A 20,608-nucleotide genomic window follows, 5' to 3' on the forward strand; every position below is an offset into this window, starting at 1 on the left:
CGCGTTAATCGAGACCAACAGTAAATTGCGACTCACCATTAATCTCCTCCAGGTTGTTCTGGAACTATGGGCGGGACATGGTGCCACACTGTGCGCCGTTGCGTCACTTCCTTCATAATTTAATAATCTCAGTGCACAACTCCGTTACATTTACACGCTTGATAGTCCACATTACTGACCCATCTACCGATCATTTTTCGCACTCAACCCTTTATTATCTTCCTTGGATTCCTTGAAACTGCCCCCTTGCTTTTTCATCTCCAACACATCACATACCCACGTGACACACTAAATCAATAGCAACACTTAATTTAATCAAATTACTGTATCAGCATACTGCGAAGTGTGAGGCTTAACAATTGGTCATGTATTTTTACTATTTATTCATCTCAAATAAAAAAAAAAAAAATGAATGCTTTCAAACGACGGTAGCGCATATTTGATCTTTCAGCGGTGAAAATCTACATTCCGTCGCCTGCGCAAAATACGGCGCAACATCGAGTCTTGTGAAACTTCCGATCGAACCCTGCAGGACGTCAGTTCCGGCTCCGTCTAAACATTACCAAGCTAACTTTGCAGCTAGGTGTAGCACAAGTGTTGTATCATGAGGGGTTTTCTGCAAGAGTTGAGGAATATATAGATTGTGCATCTGAAAATACGTAAGTCAACTGACATGTTATTATGTATCTTAATAATATGCGACATTAATCATGATTGCTTCACGTTAGCGCTATGCGAATGTTAGCTAAACACAAACAGTGTGACTACTGTAGCTGTTTATCATACCTCCTTGTAATCATTCATCTCAGATGTACTGCGTGCCACAGAGTGTATATGTTTTTGAGATAATGGGTCCACTCCATTTCACGGTAACTATAAATTTATTAACCACACGCCACAATCCAGAGGCGGTGCTATCTACTGTCCTGCCAATTTACTCCACACGCTCAGCAACCAAACTCGATATTGTTGCATGTCAAGTTAAACAAATCGGATGTTATTTATTTATTTATATATTATTATATGATTTTTATACAGATCAGGCAACATGGTGATCATGTCAGGCACAGCCACTGTGCTGCAGCAGTTTGTCAGTGGGCTCAAAAGTCGAAATGAAGACACCAGAGCCAAATCTGCGAAGGATCTGCAGCACTACGTGACAACAGAGTTGAGAGAGGTAAGTATACCTGAAAGTCAGGGACTTAAACTCCACATTGACTTAATTTTCGCTTGAAATTATTTTAAATTTGTCCTGAATATAAATCTATTTATTGCCATTGGATTTATTTGTCCTGAATATAAATCTATTTATTGACATTGGATTTATATCGCTGATTTACCCGTTTTTTTAATGTTTGTGGAAACACCGGTTTTTGTTGTCATCAACAGTTAAGTCAAGATGAAGCGACCACGTTCTATGATGAGTTAAATCACCACATATTTGAGCTGGTGTCCAGCTCTGATGTGAATGAGAAGAAAGGAGGGATTCTTGCAATAGGTAAATATTTAGTCATGCTGTATTCCCCACTCCCACCAAAAAAATATATCATGCTGTATAATTGCCGCTTTTTTATGGCTTCTTCACCATTAGGGCTATTTTCACAATACAAGGTGTGATGCCCAATTAGATGATTTTTTTAATGTACTCGTTTACATGACAAAAACAAATTTCATTTTTAATGTGAACGGATCATGTCCATAATCTTACACTCATATGCACATAACATGACATTGTGTGACCAACAAAAGCAAGTGCTTGTTTTATTTGATGAAAGAAAAACATTTTTTTTTCACAGTCAGTCTGATTGGAGTTGAGGGAGGCAATGCCACCAGGATCAGCCGCTTTGCCAATTACCTGCGCAACCTGCTACCTTCCAGTGACCCAATAGTGATGGAAATGGCTTCCAAAGCCATGGGTCACTTGTCTATGGCAGGGGACACCTTCACAGCTGAATATGTTGAGTTTGAAGTGAAGAGGGCCCTGGAGTGGCTGGGAGCAGACAGGAATGAAGGCAGACGCCATGCTGCAGTGAGTAAATACACTATTGTTGTATTTACATACACTGTCGAGACAGAGAATTAAAAAAAAAAGTGATGGTGGCATAAAAATATTTTCTGTCTTCTATTTCAGGTACTGGTGCTGAGGGAACTGGCAGTGAGTGCGCCAACCTTCTTCTTTCAGCAAGTGCAGCCATTCTTTGACAACATCTTCTACGCCGTTTGGGACCCCAAGCAGGCCATCCGAGAGGGTGCTGTGTCTGCGCTGCGGGCCTGTCTCATTCTCACCACGCAGAGGGAAACAAAAGAAATGCAGAAACCACAGTGGTACAAAGTATGGACCGTCACTGTGTCTACTCAAAACACATTTTAATGTAGGCGTTGTAAAGCTAATATATATTTTTTTGTATGTGACAGCAAACCTTTGATGAGGCAGAGAAGGGCTTTGATGAATCCCTGGCTAAGGAAAAAGGCATGAATCGCGATGACAGGTTCCACGGTGCGCTTCTCATCTTGAATGAGCTGGTTCGTATCAGCAGCATGGAAGGAGAGGTGAGGCACTTTTTGCAAGTGAAGTTTCAGAAAATGGCTTTTGTTCCACGGGTTTGTTGTAATTCGAATTTATCGACAACCACACACTAACAATATTTCTTCATCAGCGCATGCGTGAAGAAATGGAGGAGATAACACAGCAGCAGCTGGTGCACGATAAGTACTGCAAGGAGCTCATGGGCTTTGGAACAAAGCCCCGCCACATCACTCCTTTCACCAGTTTCCAGTCGGTGCAGCCACAACAGTCCAACGCTCTCCTGGGCCTACTGGGATACAACACGCCACAGGGTTTCCTCAGTTTTGGAGCTACACCAGTTCCCGCTAAGAGCTCACTGGTGGAGAGCAGATATTGCCGTGAGCTCATGGAAGAGCGTTTTGATCAGGTTACTTTCACCATTTTTTTTTCTTTCATAATTTGCTTTTGTTGTTGTTGCCACTCTGAAATTGTGTACATCATAAATGGATTTAAAGGACAACCAACGTCTCCGGCCAAGTTGTGTCCATAATTTGTAAAATGGCTTCAAATTACTTCTACGGAGCGCATTTTACAAAGATTCCACCACATATAGCTATATTTTACGTTTTAAGACTTGTTACGTCACTGATGGAACGCCACTGACCGAAAAAAGGACACATTGTAGCAGTCCTTCCATCACGTCACTGCATTTTGCTGTACTTGTTTGGTCTGAAAACTTCGTGTTGCACCAAAAAGAGGCAGAAGAGGGCGACAAAGCTCCGTGTAAGGAATTAATCAGCCTGTGGAAACGGGCTGATTAATTCCTCACACGGAGCTTTGTCGCCATTTTCTGCCTCTTTTTTGGTGCTACACCCCCCCCCCCCCTTCCCTCAAAATAGCACGGAATAAATTCTTTAATGAATTGCAAACATGTATGCTTTCCTCTTCAGAACTATTTGAATCATATTCATAACTGGATGAGTAACAAGAAAGCATATTCTCCGAATCTGAAGCCATTGTTTTGATTCTTCAGCAAGGCAAGACGTCTTGGGGTGACACTACGAACAAGGGGGCGGGACCTTCTTAAACTGGCCACTTCCGGGTTCATTTTTTTTTGCAGATTTTGGACAGTCATTTTTATTGGTGTTTTGTATTTGACTAAAAATATCATGTTTTTCTCCCAGGTGTGTCGATGGGTGCTAAAATACAGAACCAGTAAAAATCCCCTCATCCAGATGACTATACTAAAGCTGCTGCCACGCCTCGGTGCCTTCCAGCCGCATACTTTTACTGGTGAGTTGAATTCATATTTTTTTTTAAAGATAATGGACTTCTTAGTGTTTGATCCCACACATAGGTTGAATAATGTCATATTTACATTTGTATTACAGACCAATATCTTTCTGACACGATGGGCTATCTACTGGGCAGTCTAAAAAAGGAGAAGGAGCGAACGGCAGCCTTCCAAGCTCTGGGCTTACTGGTGGTTGCAGTCCGATCTGAAATACAGCCGTATCTTTCCAAGGTTCTGGAGATAATAAAGGCGGCTCTACCACCCAAGGATTTCGCTCATAAGTCAGTACAGGGGGTCTTCAATTAAAATTGTTCCTTCCACGGTTACCAAAATTGTGCAGTGAGCTATTTTTTTGCAGTGCTGAACAACTGTTGTTACTTGTTTTTTACTTGTTTTCTGCTAATATTTACTCTAATTTTTACTTTAGTATGGGGTAGTTCAGCAATATATTATTATATGTTCGGATTTGGCCAGCAAAGTAAAAAAAAACGTTTCCCCTCTCTCACCTACTCCCACCATGGTGGAATTGGGACCAGTTCACGATTATCTAGTGAGACCGTGATCGACTAGTTGGCCATTTTTACTTTCAGTAATTATTCAATGTCGATGCCATCGCTGTTGTTTATATTCTGTCATATTGGTGCGCTTAAACAATTAAAGATTCCCCTTTCTCATTGGTCATGTGCAGGAGGCAGAAGTCCATGCAAGTAGACGCCACTGTTTTCACATGTATCAGCATGGTTTCCAGAGCTATGGGTCCAAGCATCCAACCAGACATCAAGGAACTGTTGGAGCCCATGCTGGCTGTAGGCCTCAGGTAATTTCAATAATGTCCTTCAAAAAAATGTCTTCAGCATTTGTAAAATTATGGCAGTGAATTATTTATGTTCGAATAGCCAGAACAAAACCTTGTTGTTTTTGTTTCAATTCACAAATTGTTCTATTCTTTTTCTTCAATCCTTGTAAATATCACAGGTTTTAGTCAATAACTTCACACTGTCTTCTCTTCTATTTGTCCAGTCCTGCACTGACGGCGGTCCTGTATGATCTGAGTCGTCAGATCCCGCAGCTGAAAAAGGACATACAGGACGGGCTTCTAAAAATGCTCTCGCTGGTTTTGATGCACAAGCCGTTACGCCACCCCGGAATGCCCAAAGGCTTGGCTCACCAGCTTGCATCGCCAAGTCTTACCAACATCCCCGAAGCTAGTGATGTTGGCAGCATCACACTCGCGCTGCGCACTTTAGGAAGCTTTGAGTTTGAAGGTAAGTGCTAAGACATTGACACAGTTAAAGGACAACCGACGCCTTCGGACAAGTCGTGTCCATAATTTGTAAAATCACTTCAAATGACTTCTACTAAGCGTATTTTACAAAGATTCCACCGCATATAGCGAGATTTTACCTTTTAAGACTTGCGCTGAATATTCAGGAAGTATTGTTTTCGAGTTGATGACGATGCCCTAAGTGACGTCACGAAGGGAACGCCCCTGACCGAGAAAGCATCGCACAATACATTTTGGGTACTTTGTTTGGTCTGAAAACACCGTGTATTGCACCAAGACTAGCTGACACAAATTCCCAGCAGACAAATCAGCCCATTTCCAACGGAGCTGGTGCGCCATCTACTGCATTTTCTGGGACGCTACATTGGAGTACAGACGCCTCAAAATGACACGGAAGGACTTCTTTAATGGATTGCAAACATTGCTGCTTTCCTCTTCAGAACTATTTGAATCATATTCATAACTGGATGAGTAACAAGAAAGCATCTTCTCCCAATCTGAAGCCATTGTTTTCATTCTCGACCAAGGCAAGATGTCTTGGCGTGACGCCATGAACTAGGGGGCGGGACCTTCTGAAACTGTCCATTTCCGGTTTCATTTTGAAGTCGTTTTTGGACACCAAGTGATTTTTATTGGTGTTTTTCATTTGACTAAAAATATCAGCCTGCGTGGTTTGGGTATTTTAGATGCTATATAACGTTTTTCTTATGTCACTTAGGAAACAAAAAAAATGGTGTCGGTTGTCCTTTAAACTGGCTGGTATCTACCTTTTGACCACTGCATTTTATTTTGAAGTCTTGAGTCAAGTGAAAATGCTTGTGTATATTCTTGGTCAGTCATTTCTCAGGGTACTAAAATGAACACGACTGAACTGTTGTAGTTGTCTTCTGAGACGACAGAAATACTATTCCTATTTTTTTTAAAACACACTGTTGGCATAAATATATCTTGTACTTTGATTTTTCATCAGGACACTCCCTCACTCAATTTGTGCGACACTGTGCTGACCACTTCTTAAACAGTGAGCACAAAGAGATACGAATGGAGGCAGCTCGCACCTGCTCCCGTCTCCTCACTCCCTCCATACACCCCATCAGCGGCCATGTTGTGAGCCAGACGGCGGTCCAGGTTGTTGCAGATGTGCTGAGTAAACTTCTCGTGGTTGGCATTACAGACCCAGGTAACTTCTCACAGTCCTCCACCGAGGATGACTATGATGGAAACATTAATTTGTAACAATCGTCACTATCCTTCTTCAGATCCAGACATACGGTATTGTGTACTGGCATCTCTGGACGAGCGCTTTGACGCCCACCTTGCCCAAGCGGAAAACCTTCAAGCGCTCTTTGTGGCTCTGAATGATGAAGTGTTTGAGATCAGAGAATTGGCTATCTGTACAATCGGACGACTCAGCAGCATGAACCCGGCTTTTGTCATGCCCTTCTTACGCAAGATGCTCATTCAGGTTGGAGACGTTGAGCCGGAAAACTTGTATGAATGCTCAGATTGGCACTGAATTAAAAGGTTTCCCCTTGTAATCTTTTCAGTATTATAAATATTCTGAAATGCCATGCATATCAACCTCATAAACGTTCACCCTGAGTTGCTGTGCTGTACCAGTTGAGCACCCATAGAGGGCAGTAAAAGCAAATACTGTATATCAAATACTGCAAGAAGGAAATTTGGGTTCAGTATCTTAAGTGCCAGAAAGTCTTAACCAAAGAAACAAAATGCAAAAATAGCTTTTGAAATGAGATATAACAAATGTACATATATAAAAAAAATAGTATAAAACTGTCACAAATGTAAATACTGCAATTATAAACTCTGAAACCAACAATTATCACCACATGTCATTTTTTTAAAGGATCTTTCACATGCATATGTTTGTTGTTCTACAGCTATGTGTATCATTAAAAAAACGAAGTATGCTTTATTCACCAATGATATTGTTTCAGATTTTAACAGAGCTGGAGCACAGCGGTGTTGGCAGAAACAAAGAGCAAAGTGCCCGTATGCTCGGTCATCTGGTGTCAAACGCCCCCCGCCTTATACGGCCCTACATGGAGCCCATTCTCAAGGTATAACTCTAATTTGCCATTGTGAAGGTGCATATGGCCTTGTGATATCCAATTTGTCACTAAAAATCCCCTTTGCCTCCTTCAGGCTCTAATCCTCAAACTGAAAGACCCAGACCCCAATCCTGGAGTGGTTATCAGTGTCCTAGCCACCATTGGCGAGTTGGCTCAGGTAAGGCTTGAGCAACTTTTGTCCAAGTCATGGACAAGACTAAATATAATGTATCTCGCCGTTCTCTTGTCTAGGTGAGCGGTCTGGAGATGAGGAAGTGGATGGATGAGCTTTTTCCTATTATCATGGACATGCTGCAGGACTCATCCTCATTGGCTAAGCGACAGGTATGAACTTAGTATAGTCCTTATGTTCCTTTTATAGTAAGCAAACGAGCATATTTTTGTGAGGAGAAAAAAAGAAATGTGTGCTGAAGTTAAAACATCGGGTTAGTTTTATCAAATTCAAAACTGATCAACAAAAAAAACCATTTATGAAATCTGCTTCTGAAATTCCACCAGGTGGCGCTGTGGACTTTAGGCCAGCAAGTGGCCAGCACTGGCTACGTGGTGGAGCCCTACAGAAAATACCCTTCCCTTCTGGAGGTTCTGCTCAATTTCCTGAAGACTGAGCAGAATCAGGGCATCCGGAGAGAGGTATGCACGAGTGCTTCTGTCCTCTTGTGTTTCTCACGCATTCCTTCGGAGCAGCGTGAGCATCCTTCAGGAGTTCAGCGATACGTAATGAGGCCATGCAGTTCACATATGCTAAATAAATGAAGACTTGTCTGTTTTGATTTTTACCAATGAGTCATCATCACATGGATACAAACACTCCAAGATACTTTTCCATACAGACCTGAAACTTTTGTGCAATTATGTAATTGATAATTGTTAGTTTCCCTACCTGTTATGTAATGAGAGGCTTGAGGAAGGCAGGTCATTACATTAGCAATACACGCGATTCTAAAACCCTTTAAAATTTAGCTGGAGTTATTTTACACAAATGCACCTGGGACTGACATTTTAAATGCGCTTGGCAGTTATTTACGTTTATCTGATGTTTTGATAAAACCAGACAGTTTTTTATAAATTAATTTATAAACCTTTCATGTATATACCTTGATCTTAGCATTATTAGTATGAATGGAAAGAACCCATTTCTTACAACATGTTTTTCTTTGTCTTGACATACATTTTATGGACTATGCGCACATCGACACATTACATAACATCCGGTGGAATTATTCGGATGCAAAGGGGCTTCTGGTTTGCATTATTCCAAAGTAGCTGGACGCCATTTGGAGTAAAAATAACCTCATTCTTTAAAATTGTCTTAACATGGGTCCAAATAGCTCGGAGCTAGTGTTTTTTATTGTGGAAATGTCATCTCAGTAGCACTTTTTTAAAGATGAAGTAACCCCCCCCCAAGCATCTCTGTTAAATTTATACATTCAGCATTCAACATTTTGAGTTTTATTGAATGACGGTGGTCCTTGTGTGTGTGTATGTGTGTGTGTGTATCACACATATTGGCCCTTTTTTAACTTTCCATGCAATGTCCTGATTGTTTCTTTTTTAAAGCTTTCATAATTTTTTTGTTATTGGATAGAAATCAGCTGTGTGCAACGCATCTACTGAATAATCATTCGTTCACGTGTACATTTAATTCTATGTCGTTCATGTAAAGCCAAATAAGCACTGCATTCAGGATGCATTTGCAAAGTTGTTTGGTGTAACAGTGATACTTTTGCATTTTACTTTATTTCAACATGAAGCATTAAGTGGACGTTTATGGTGATTGGTCATAATTCATCCACACAGACGATTCATTTGTTACGCGTAGTAATGACCGCATGTCATCTTCCCTCGACGACTTCATGAAATGAGGAGATGGATAAATTGGGTCTCATTTTCCGAAAATATTTGTACGGTCTTCCACCTTGATCTTCTGTCATTCTAAAATGACCCACACATGAGACCTTTTACTTTTGTAAACGCTGCACGCCACTTGACGGTGCCACTCAATGTCCTGTTTTGTGCGCATGCGCCTCACATGTGAAAAGTTGAATTTTGTTGATTGATATTTTGATGAAAAAAAAAAAGATTTGGTTATCACACTTTGTACTCTGACGCCATCTCAGTAGCTAAAAAGAGATAGTTTCATTCTGAGCCTTCATTTCCAGTTACAAGGGAATTAATGAGGAAAACATTTGAGGTGCCGGTATTAGCCTTGGCGCGGGTCTGTGTTCTGTGATCGCTCTTGAGGCTTGTCTGTTTTCAGAAAGTATTCATTAATAATTGCAGATTTCCACCGGTTAGAAGATGACTTACTGTCATTGCGTGTGTCCCCGACCCACCCTTAGGCCATCCGCGTTCTCGGTCTGTTGGGAGCTCTGGACCCATACAAGCACAAGGTGAACATTGGCATGATCGACCAGTCACGAGATGCCTCTGCTGTCAGCCTCTCTGAGTCCAAGTCCAGTCAGGATTCAGGTATGCCTTTCAACACGGTGACTGATCTCTGCGTAGGCCGCATGTTTTATTGTGTCCTGAATAATCATTAGTGATACACTGCATTGTTTTGTTCTTTGAAAAAAAATACCTATGATATTAAAGGACAACCGACGTAACTTTTTTGTTTCCTAACTGACATCAGAAAAAGGTTTTATAGCATCTAAAATATCCAAAACACGCAGTATGATATTTTTATTCAAATGCAAAACACCAATAAAAATGACTTAAAGTGTCCAAAATCTGCAAAAAAATTGAGCTATGAATTGGGCATTTTCAGAAAGTCCCGCCCCCAGTTCGGGACGTCACGCCAAGACGTCTTGCATTGCTGGAGGTGAGGATGTGAGGAATTAATCAGCCCGTTTCCACAGGCTGATAAATTCCTTACATAGAGCTTGGTCGCCCTCTTCTGGCTCCTTTTGGTGCAACATGACGTTTTCAGACCAAACAAGTTCACCAAAATATATTGACGTGATGGAAGGACTGCTACAATGTATTCTTTTTTCGGTCAGGGGCGTTCCTTCAGTGACGTCACGTCGGACTCGTCACCAACTCAAAAACAAGACTTCCGGAATATTCAGCGCAAGTCTTAAAACGTAAAATATAGCTATATGCGGTGGAATCTTTGTAAAATACACTCAGTATAAGTCATTTGAAGCCATTTCACAAATTATGGACACAACTTGTCCGGAGACGTCGGTTGTCCTTTAAATTCTCAGCAGATGGAAAGTTTGTTCTGTAACCCCACACCCACATCATGAACACTTCCTAAATATTCTCTGATCATTATTTACATAGTTACAGTGAGCAACATTTTCCTTGAGTAAATATTTACACCCACACAGACTACCCATCATAGAAATGCCCAATGGCTGGCAGATTTTAACATGCCTGCCAACCATAGGACACGTTGCCATAATGGATTTTGTTTGGATATACATTTGAAAAAAATCTATTTCAATGACGCATGCAGGATACAAGGCATTGGCAATTACAAACCTCCTGTGGATGGCCATTAAGGTTTTAAAAACATAACGTGACAGGGGAGTTAACATCTTGGTGTAATGTGTCTACAAGTAGTTTAAGAAAAACTTTCAGTGTGTAAAAGGAAACATATGGATTGGGATATATTTCATTAGCTCTTTTTGCATTTTGTGCTGACCAAATGCCAGTTATGAGATGGTTCAGGGCATCTGGATTTTGGCGGCTTTTGTTGGCAAAATGATTCTTTAATTATGACTGAGTTATGGAACGTCTCAAGCCCATAGTTGTCGTTGGCAGATCATGTGTCTTGTTCATTCGACATGCACGTGTACAAGTGAGTCTCCGCAGACAGATTTTTGTCTTTGAAAATAATTTTAATCAGCTCATGTGCTCCCCACTTCACCAATGTCGACAAATTATGTTCAGATTCCTGAAGAGAGACTTCAATTAAGTCTTCAAGCACAGCTCATAAATTTGACATTTAAAAGATCGATAATGAGATAAATAGGTCGACGGGATAGATTTTGACACCGAATGCACACGTAACCATGCGCATAGAGAACCACCGCCTGCATCCCAGCTTGTGTCTTGACTTACAATATGGTAATAGTCTTACCAGATTGTTCTCAAACTGAATGGACTCCAGCCAGACCTGCAGGCTCGGGTCGTATGTGTTGGCAGATTTATTAGGGTCATTTTGTGGCGTGTGGGTTTTTAGGGCACCAATTTTGCCTGTCACATTTTTCATTGGATCTGACCATCTCCTTAACTGTATTTTATATTGCTTTACATATGTTTATTTGTTTGTTTGTTTATATAACTGTCACTATTGCTCAAAATTGCAAAAATATTTTCTGTCATTTAAAAAAAATAATTAAACTCCATTGGTACTTACTTTTTGTCAAAAGAAACAGACCGTTACCTGTCTTCTGCAGACAAATTGTCGATTTGAATAATGAAAGGCTCAAAGAGTAAAGGTACTTAAAGGTGAAGGTAGTCTGCAGACCTATTGACAGCCTATTTTGTCTACAGCACTTCAGGGAGATGAGCGGTCTCTCAGCAGAGCTATGAGACCCTGAATATCAGACATCTGTCTAGCATCAGGCGTCTACTTCTCCACGTTTAAATCGACATACTAGCACAATAAGCATCACCTGCGGAAACCATCCGTACAAAAAAAAACTGCTTAGACGGACGGACACAGGATTGAATAGTCAGCTAACAGCTGTCATTTGAACTTTGAGATTATGGTATGTCAAGGTAATGACACATACAAAGGCAACAATTACCGTAAGTTCTTCAATAAAGAGCACTCGAATATTATATCCTCCCTCACTGAAAGTTGCCCGTCAACAGCTGTCCTGCATGCTAAAAACACATGTTTGGAACACCCTAATCAGTACTTATTTCCATGGGGGAATAATGTCAAGACCTCACTGATCATGGAAAAAGAAGTCCAAGATGGCGCCCAAGTAGGCAGCCGTTAGCAAGTGCTCTCAAGAGCTTGTTGTTTTTTATGTTTTCCTTTATCACTTTGAGTTGTGCATCGTGTGGAATGGATACGGATTGTTTATCAGCATTTTATGGCCACGAAATTCATCAAGGAGCAGACTGCTGAGCGGTTGCGCCTTTTCGGCAGCACGAATATGCCAGCACTGTTTTTGATTGTCTCATGGCTGCCCTTTTCACTGAATCAACGCTATTTGCGACATGTCTCCTATATCAAAGTCATATTTCCTAATATTTGTGTGAGATGGAATGTCGCCAAACAAAACAGTGTATTTGAATATCAAGGAATCTGAACCCTTTTGCTGGTCAGAAAAGGGACAATGACTAAACGCAAGCAAAGCCATGGGTTAGTTTTTATTTTTAGCACAAATATTTTGGGATGTTTATCAAAAACCATTGGTAGTATTGTGGTTGAATTATTGCTAGAGCTAGTGCGGGATCAGTTCCTCCTTCAAATTACAGGTCACAATGGAAAGCAATGATTGACCCACAAGTGCGACAACTGTATTGTCTGTCGTTGATGTAACCTCTGGTGGCTCATATTTCCATCATATGCAGTAAATGACTGTATTTTTTCTTCATTCCTAGCTGACTACAGCACCAGCGAGATGCTGGTCAATATGGGAAACCTGCCCCTGGATGAGTTTTACCCCGCCGTGGCAATTGTTACTCTGATGCGTATCCTGCGAGATCCGTCATTGTCAAACCACCACACCATGGTGGTACAGGCTGTTACCTTCATTTTCAAGTCTCTGGGCCTCAAGTGCGTCCAATTCCTACCTCAGGTCATGCCCACTTTTCTCAACGTGATTCGCGTCTGTGACGCCAGCATCCGAGAGGTAAGTCACACTACACATAGGGGCTAGAATGCAGTCACGTTTCTTCTAGATTGAAGTTTGTTTACCGGTATTTTCACAGTCAGTCTGGTTTTATTCTTCTCCTTGTGTTTCTCCAGTTCCTTTTTCAGCAGATGGGAATGGTGGTATGCTTTGTCAAGATCCACATCCGCCCCTACATGGATGACATCTTCACCCTCATCAGAGTGAGTAATTGTGTTTACTTTCCATCTTTGTAATTGCGGTCCCCTCTTTTCCTCATCAGTGAGGATGTTCCAATGATTTAATATGTCACGGATGAGATGAGCAATGGGCAGGAGAGAAGAGAACCTCAAGAGAAGCTTAGAGCTAGCGCTGGTTGCAGATGTTTGGGAAAATGTTCTCATTTGGAACATGTTTATTGATTAGTCATCTGGCTCGCTTTTACAGTAAATGCTTTCAGAGTAGCCTTGAGAAAAATATCTTTTGGAATGCATTCTATTATTTTCGTTGTAACAACTTCTGTCTTTGAAATAGCAGAGGCTGCTTGGTAATATAGACCTTGCTAGCTTTTGCCATCAAGAGCTTTGGTCCACAATAATTGAAATCAGAAGTGGCTTTGTATGTCCCTGAAGCTGTTGTAAAAGTGCAAAATAACTAAAGATGTTTAGTACTGTAAACATATTTTCAATTTAGCTTTCCAAAATGTCAAGAATAACAGTAACATTTTTGAAATGGCAAATGGCCGTGCCCCCTGACCTCCACTTTTCAAACTGGGATCAGCCACTCTCTTAATGCGAACAGCTGCAAATCTTTTCGATAGAGGTTGTGTCCTCCATTTGACTCGTTTGTAACTCGATCGGGGCCTCCAAGAAAGACGTTTGCCCCCCCCCCCCCCTCACTTCACACAGCACAGCATATGCAAATTATTACACTGAATTATTAATGTATCACTCAAGCAATACGCATGATCCATCAAATGTAGCCATTAAATTCTTTCCACTCAGGCTTTCTCAGCCTCCAATATCATTTCACACACTGAAATATACATGCCATTGGTAGCCGCAGTTAACAGCTCTGCGGTATGATTTACACTCTAAACATCCAGTTTTTTTGTCTTCCCGTCAAACCCCACGATGACTCACCCCACTCACCTTTATCACATGATTTTGAATGACTGCTAAATCCATACCGCCCTCTGCACTTGTAACACCTGTCATACTCATAATTAAATTGCAAGGCACAAAATATCGTATGACTGCCTTTGAGTTGGAACTCGCTCGCAACTTTAAAAGTACTATTTCAATGGTGATAAATCTTAGACGGAAATAGTTGAGAGAACCAAGAGAAGCTCTTAGGTCCCACAGAGTGAATAAAAGGCAAGTGAAACAAAGATTCTATTCTTTTTTTCCCCCCTTTCAGCCTAACTGCTGCATTCGTATGAGGAAGCTGGAATAGTCATTGCAAACGTGCACTCGGTTTCTTTGTAGTCAGCACCAAAAGGGGTAGGGGGCAAGGTGGGAAGTCAGTATTTACCTTCTGGCCACTTGACCAAAAACACCTCCACCATTTAATGATACTTCATGTACTCAGCTTTAAGTTCAAAAGCCAGGGTCTCTCAGGAACGCAGTTGTAATTTACGAAAATTGTGTCATAATTTTCGCTGAAGTATGATGTCATCTTACATCCCTGTTAATGACCCTCCCCCAATTCCCGACAGGACCTTATATTGTGCCACTCCCTATTCCTGAATCCAGCAAAATGAAAACGTCTCAAATACAGAGGAAATTTTGACACATATCATCCACAATTTGTGCATATTTATTATTTAATTGTGTCACCTGGGTGCAAAGAATCAGAACTGTCACTTCAACAAGTACAAATCGAGATCAGGGGCCCAATCGACATTGATAGTTTTGCAATTCATGTAGGCCGATTTGGCTTTCTGACTAAGTTTCTTCCTCATTTCTCACACAATAAATAGCTACTGTGTTATTTATTTTTTGTTTTTTATTTTTTTACTGGGAAACTGAAGTACCTGTTGTTTTGCAGGAGTACTGGACACCAAACAACCCCATGCAGAACACCATCATCCTTCTGATTGAACAGATTGTAGTGGCCCTGGGGGGAGAGTTTAAACTTTACCTGCCTCAGCTCATCCCACACATGTTGCGTGTCTTCATGCATGACAACAGCACCGGGCGCAGTGTAACTATGAAGGTAAATGCAGGCGCGTGCACCCACCCAACAAAAGCAATCTTTGTTGAAAACGACTGCTGGTGAAAACAGTAGCCTCTTGTGTTCAGGTTGAAGTTTTGATTTGAAACATGTTCACATTTTGTATGTTGCTAATAGTCTTTTTTTAATTCACCATTGGCTGAAAGTGTATCCTCACCAGGAATGGAAAAGTAATAATCAGAATAATGTATATCTTTTTTTAAGGGTAGACACAGAATTACACTTTGTATTGCCAGCAAATTGACACATTTCAAAGTGAAACACAATCCGGTCAGAGAAGCTGAGTTACGTACTGAGGTGTTGGAATTTTGAACTGATTATCATTTTAAATACAGTACAAATATCTTGTTTCTGGGTCAAACGTCCACCTCCATAAACCCTTCATGACAGTAAAATATTGACAATAGATTTTATACACATGGAAAAAAAGCCATGCATATTCATATACAAAAATAATAAAGCAGTCTACCTTAAGTTTGATGTGAATTGACAACACAGCTGCAGTCTGACAGGATTGAATGTAGTCCGGTTGCATCACATAACCTCTGGTGTACATTCTTCACATCACACGTTCTTCTCTCAACACACCTTGTTGAGGCTGGTCTTTTTATTGAGCAACTGAAACATTCAAACAACAAATGACTCTGTCCATGAATGCTTTTCTTGTGGTGTCATGCACAATGGCCGTTGAAAGCAGCAATGATTGTGTGCCATGAATCACATTTGTTAGAATATGGGGGTTCCAAATCTGGTTAATATATGTCTTTTCGTTTTTTTTTGTTGGCTTCAATAAGCTCACTTTTACAGACAGAAATCTTTGTCAATCAATTTTTGTGGTTGACTGACTAAATTAGCCTATTCGTTACCACTCTTATATACATTGTTAAACCAAACCATGGAAGTCGGTAAATCAGCAACATATTTCACATTAATTTAGACATGTCTGCTGACAGTTTGTTATAAAACGTGATTGGTGATACCAAGGGAGACCTATTAAGATGTTTGCGTTGGGTTGTGTGCTTTTATCTGCAGCTGCTAAATGCCATCCAGCTGTTTGGTGCCAATCTCGACGACTACCTCCACCTGTTGCTTCCACCGATTGTCAAGCTTTTTGATGCCCCCGACGTGCCCCCGCAAGCCCGCAAGTCTGAACTCCACATCTTCTTTCATCACTTATTTCATCACTTCTTTCGTCACGCTGCATTGAATGTTTATGTCGTCCTAAAACTCAATATTCTGTGGGTCCTGATAAAAAAATTATAAAAACCCTGGCATTGCAGTGGACACATGTTTGCACATTGTCTGGCAGTGAATGAGTTAATTGCAGTTGTAATATTATCAAATACCACACATTAATTGACAACTTTATTATTGATAATCCCTTATAAAATGAATAACATTCACAATAATAACAATAATTCTTATAGTTATAAATCACTAATCCTGTTAAATATTTTAGAACAAGAAATCATTCTCATTTTTCATTTGAAAAACACAATGTGCAGTAACATATCAAAACATCAAGTCTTAGGAGAAACCCAGGTTGAACACGATTGAAAACTCATTTCACAAATTTTGACGATGGTGCATAGAACCATTGAAATATTGGAGGGTTAGGTGGGTTACCCTGGAAAAAAAAACACGCAAACATGGGTCGAATCTGCAAATATTATTTGTATTTTTGAATGTTTTCCCTTCCTTCTCCATTACCCAGGGTTGCCTTAGAAACTCTGGACAGGCTAACAGAATCCCTGGACTTCACTGACTACGCATCTCGAATTATCCACCCCATCGTCCGGACGCTTGACAGTACGCCTGAATTGCGCTCCACGTCCATGGACACCCTGTCCTCGCTCGTCTTCCAGTTGGGCAAAAAGGTAGCTGTTGGCTCTCTGTGGACTTCTCATATAGAGCAATTATCCAGTAGGACACTTTCCACCTTCTCACTGCTGGTTGCCTATGAACGGTATTTTACTTACCCCGACACCCCGTGCCCTTTATTACTTCCTGTTAGACAACTTATGTCATGGTCTGTCAGTAGGGGTGTTCTGTTTATGAGCATGGCTTAGGTCACATTTAGTTGGTCTCCTCCCAAGCCTTACCCGTCCTCATTCATCAACACCTTTGTTAGCATTCCTCATGTAGCCACGTCTGGCCAAATGTGAAAAAGGAAGCTTTTGATGTAAGACCCCATACGTAGTTTGATCCTCATTTATTTGGCTTATTGGGGGAAAAGAATTTCGGGGAAAACAAAATTAGGTATGTAATTAAGCACACATATACCCTGTGATTTACTCTGCTTCACATTCCTCCCATTTGCAGTACCAGATCTTTATCCCCATGGTAAATAAAGTGATGCTGAAACACCGGATTAACCATCAACGCTATGACATACTCATATGTCGCATTGTTAAGGTGAGCTCCTCCCCTCTTTCTATGGAATAAAAATACTGACAAATCAACTAAAGTGATGAATAAAACACCTGTACATTAATTTGCAATTATTCAATGTTTAAAGTATGAGCAGTTTACACCTTTACCTTGGGTAGTGTTACATTTGTGAGAAGAAAAGGTAGCCAGAATCAAACCTTTTACTTTCATTCTGTATACAACACAATCAAATAATTAGTAATTATTCCCCCGAGCGGAAATGCACTTAATTCACAAAACATTGTTTACCCCCCCCCCCCCCATCTGTGTGGTCTTTTTATGTCTATAGGGCTATACCCTGGCCGAGGAGGAAGAAAATCCTCTTATCTTTCAGCACCGCCATGTCCGTGGTAACCAAGGTGATGCATTGGTCAGTGGACCAGTGGAAGCGGGTCCAATGAAGAAACTTCACGTTAGCACGACAGCTCTTCAAAAGGTCAGAAAGAATCATAATGAAAGCTGTATTCAGTTTGCTTTTTTGCATGTTAAATGAAGTCTATAAACCAATCACTTGTCTGCAAGACACTTTAGTTTACTTGAGGTGGTTACTGAAGTACAGACCGTGACAAATCAAAGGGAAAAAAATCCCTCAAGTCTGGTGGTTGAATCTATTGAGTGCAGATGCGTACTGGGTAACTGAATACCTTTACGTAAAAGCAAACTGCTCTCTTAGAATACCGACTAATACTAATGCACATGAGATGATGCAGCATAGTTGGATATAATTGTCATAGAACAGCAGAGTATAATGATGTACTCAAGAGGAACGGCGCCTATTTGTGATCTGTTTTTGTATTGCCGCATGTCAAATCAGTTGACAATTGGAGAAATAATTACTACTACAGTGATACCTCGTTTTAGGAACGCTTTAGCTAATGAACTTTTCGCCTTTACAAACATTAAATTCGCGAGAATATAATCTTGGCATACAAACTAATTTTCGGGAAAGACACGGAGCGCCACTGTTGCTGGCGGACTAGTTTTCCACATCCACTTTCTTTCAGTGCACACGTAGTTTGTTATAGAGTGGATACTTTTGCTTTTTTGGGACGGAAAAAGACCCCACCACAGGCTAGTGTTAAGCTGAAGAGGACACAAAAGAAAATTACGGTCGAGCAGAAGAAGGAGATCACCGAAAAACACGAAGGTGTGCGTTTGTGTGACTTAACGTCCCAGTACCAGTATGCTTAGTCGACCATTACTATGTGTGAGTAGTTTTAAGGCTTATTTAGTAGAAAATTATTTCTTTATGGAGACCTGGAAACTGATTATTCTCATTTTTAATTGTTTCCTATGGGAAAGTAATATTTGGAAGACACACTTTTCCCCTTACACACACTTTCTGGGAACCAATTAAGTTTGTAAACTGAGCTATCACTGTATCTAGATAAACTTTAGCCAGGGTGTAGATCGTTTCATTGAAGATATAAAAAGAATGCAAAACCCTAATTTGAATCTTTTTTGTTTGTCATTGTGTTCATTTGTTTGCTGGATAATTTCTGGTTTACAAGAAAATGATGTAAGACGGTAGGAATGGCCTTGAGGGGCCAAATGCATTCGGCGATACTGTGGACAGCAGATAGTTCCGGTGATTTAAACAGTGAAAATACATTCTTTTAGCTGCACTTTTTATTCCCTCGACAAAATGTTGTGGAAAATAAATTCTGCAGTGTTTGCGTAATTTCTTTAAGAAACTCACCCACTGCCTCTCAATGCAGATCATGCTGAGTTAGGCTTTTAACATAAATGCGGCACTCTTTTCATGACAAGTTAAAGTACCGCTCTACTAATATTGTCTTACGATGGTGTCAGTAGTGATGAATTACAAAGCATGGAATGAGCATCAATTCCTGGTGTAATGGTAGAACTGCAATCTTATTTGATTTTGGTTTGGTTTGCCACTGCTCTCATGAGAAATTTACAATCCATCAAATTGAACTTTCTTTTGAACTATTTCCTTACAAAAGTGCATTTGTGCAACTGTGCATGGCGATCATCCAACAGACTGCTCCCACGTAGTTCTCAAAGCCCTAAGAAAACGATCTGTTGCTCACAGGCCTGGGGCGCCGCTCGAAAGGTTTCCAAAGATGACTGGCTGGAGTGGTTGAGACGCTTAAGCGTTGTACTCCTGAAGGAATCTTCCTCCCCAGCACTGAGATCGTGTTGGTCGTTGGCTCAAACCTACATCCCACTAGCCAGGTACACCACTACATTAGTCATACGCAGACCAAAGTATTCGGACACCTGGCCATTATATGTGCAGGAACTGAAGATGGAATAAAATATGATGTTGGTCTTCAGTTCAGATATTTTAAATTTGTCTTTTGCGGTGGATCTATGAAAAGAAAAACATAATAAACCTCTCAAAAGCCGTCCAGCATGATTTTATAGCATGAAGAATCCAGACTCAAGCAGAAGGATTGTCTAATTAAACCCTTAGCATATGTAATGGTACAATTCCTCTCTGTTGTCTGACTCTTTAACATCCTACATGTTACTTCTGAAATAATTAGAATGTAAAACACAATTGATCATTTTGGGGTGCGAGCATTATGAATAGCGACCATCGTGCATGGACAAAAACAAACAAAAAAACAGAACATATGTTGTGGATCTGGTTTCCTGTTTACAAACACTAGTAGCTTCCAGATGTGACCGTATAAAGGGGAAAAAGAACCGAAACACGTTACATTTTGTTAATCAGTGTTGAAAGACTGTCCTCTTCAACATACAAAGGTGTCTTTTTAACATGTGTGCATCTCTGACCATAGGGACCTTTTCAATGCGGCTTTTCTATCCTGTTGGTCCGAGCTAAGTGAAGACCAGCAGGATGAGCTCATCCGCAGCATTGAATTAGCGCTCACATCGCAGGACATCGCAGAGGTCACGCAGACGCTACTGAACCTGGCAGAGTTCATGGAGCACAGTGACAAGGTTTACATTGAGTAGTAAAACCACCACACC

The 20,608-nt window shown here is 40.7% G+C and overlaps 1 protein-coding gene across 1 annotated transcript in view; it reads left to right on the top strand.

The window, feature by feature from the left end:
* The first annotated feature begins 541 nt into the window (after positions 1-541).
* Positions 542-20,608, top strand: part of mtor (mechanistic target of rapamycin kinase) — a 62,412-nt gene continuing 42,345 nt past the window's right edge. The window contains exons 1-27 of the mRNA XM_089013259.1: positions 542-659; positions 1,039-1,177; positions 1,390-1,498; positions 1,797-2,029; positions 2,132-2,332; positions 2,416-2,550; positions 2,658-2,933; positions 3,691-3,799; positions 3,898-4,081; positions 4,489-4,617; positions 4,821-5,065; positions 6,056-6,265; positions 6,345-6,550; positions 7,044-7,166; positions 7,252-7,335; positions 7,410-7,502; positions 7,677-7,811; positions 9,521-9,650; positions 12,750-13,000; positions 13,117-13,203; positions 15,029-15,196; positions 16,247-16,359; positions 16,929-17,091; positions 17,537-17,629; positions 17,934-18,080; positions 19,701-19,843; positions 20,416-20,578. Coding sequence (XP_088869385.1) covers positions 1,049-1,177; positions 1,390-1,498; positions 1,797-2,029; positions 2,132-2,332; positions 2,416-2,550; positions 2,658-2,933; positions 3,691-3,799; positions 3,898-4,081; positions 4,489-4,617; positions 4,821-5,065; positions 6,056-6,265; positions 6,345-6,550; positions 7,044-7,166; positions 7,252-7,335; positions 7,410-7,502; positions 7,677-7,811; positions 9,521-9,650; positions 12,750-13,000; positions 13,117-13,203; positions 15,029-15,196; positions 16,247-16,359; positions 16,929-17,091; positions 17,537-17,629; positions 17,934-18,080; positions 19,701-19,843; positions 20,416-20,578 — 4,059 coding nt within the window. The 5' untranslated portion in view covers positions 542-659; positions 1,039-1,048. The remainder of the gene's footprint in view (positions 660-1,038; positions 1,178-1,389; positions 1,499-1,796; positions 2,030-2,131; positions 2,333-2,415; positions 2,551-2,657; positions 2,934-3,690; positions 3,800-3,897; positions 4,082-4,488; positions 4,618-4,820; positions 5,066-6,055; positions 6,266-6,344; positions 6,551-7,043; positions 7,167-7,251; positions 7,336-7,409; positions 7,503-7,676; positions 7,812-9,520; positions 9,651-12,749; positions 13,001-13,116; positions 13,204-15,028; positions 15,197-16,246; positions 16,360-16,928; positions 17,092-17,536; positions 17,630-17,933; positions 18,081-19,700; positions 19,844-20,415; positions 20,579-20,608) is intronic.

The sequence above is a fragment of the Hippocampus bargibanti genome, linkage group LG01, assembly GCF_051943395.1.
Source record: "Hippocampus bargibanti isolate YZ-2025 linkage group LG01, ASM5194339v1, whole genome shotgun sequence".
NCBI classification, from domain to species: domain Eukaryota; kingdom Metazoa; phylum Chordata; class Actinopteri; order Syngnathiformes; family Syngnathidae; genus Hippocampus; species Hippocampus bargibanti.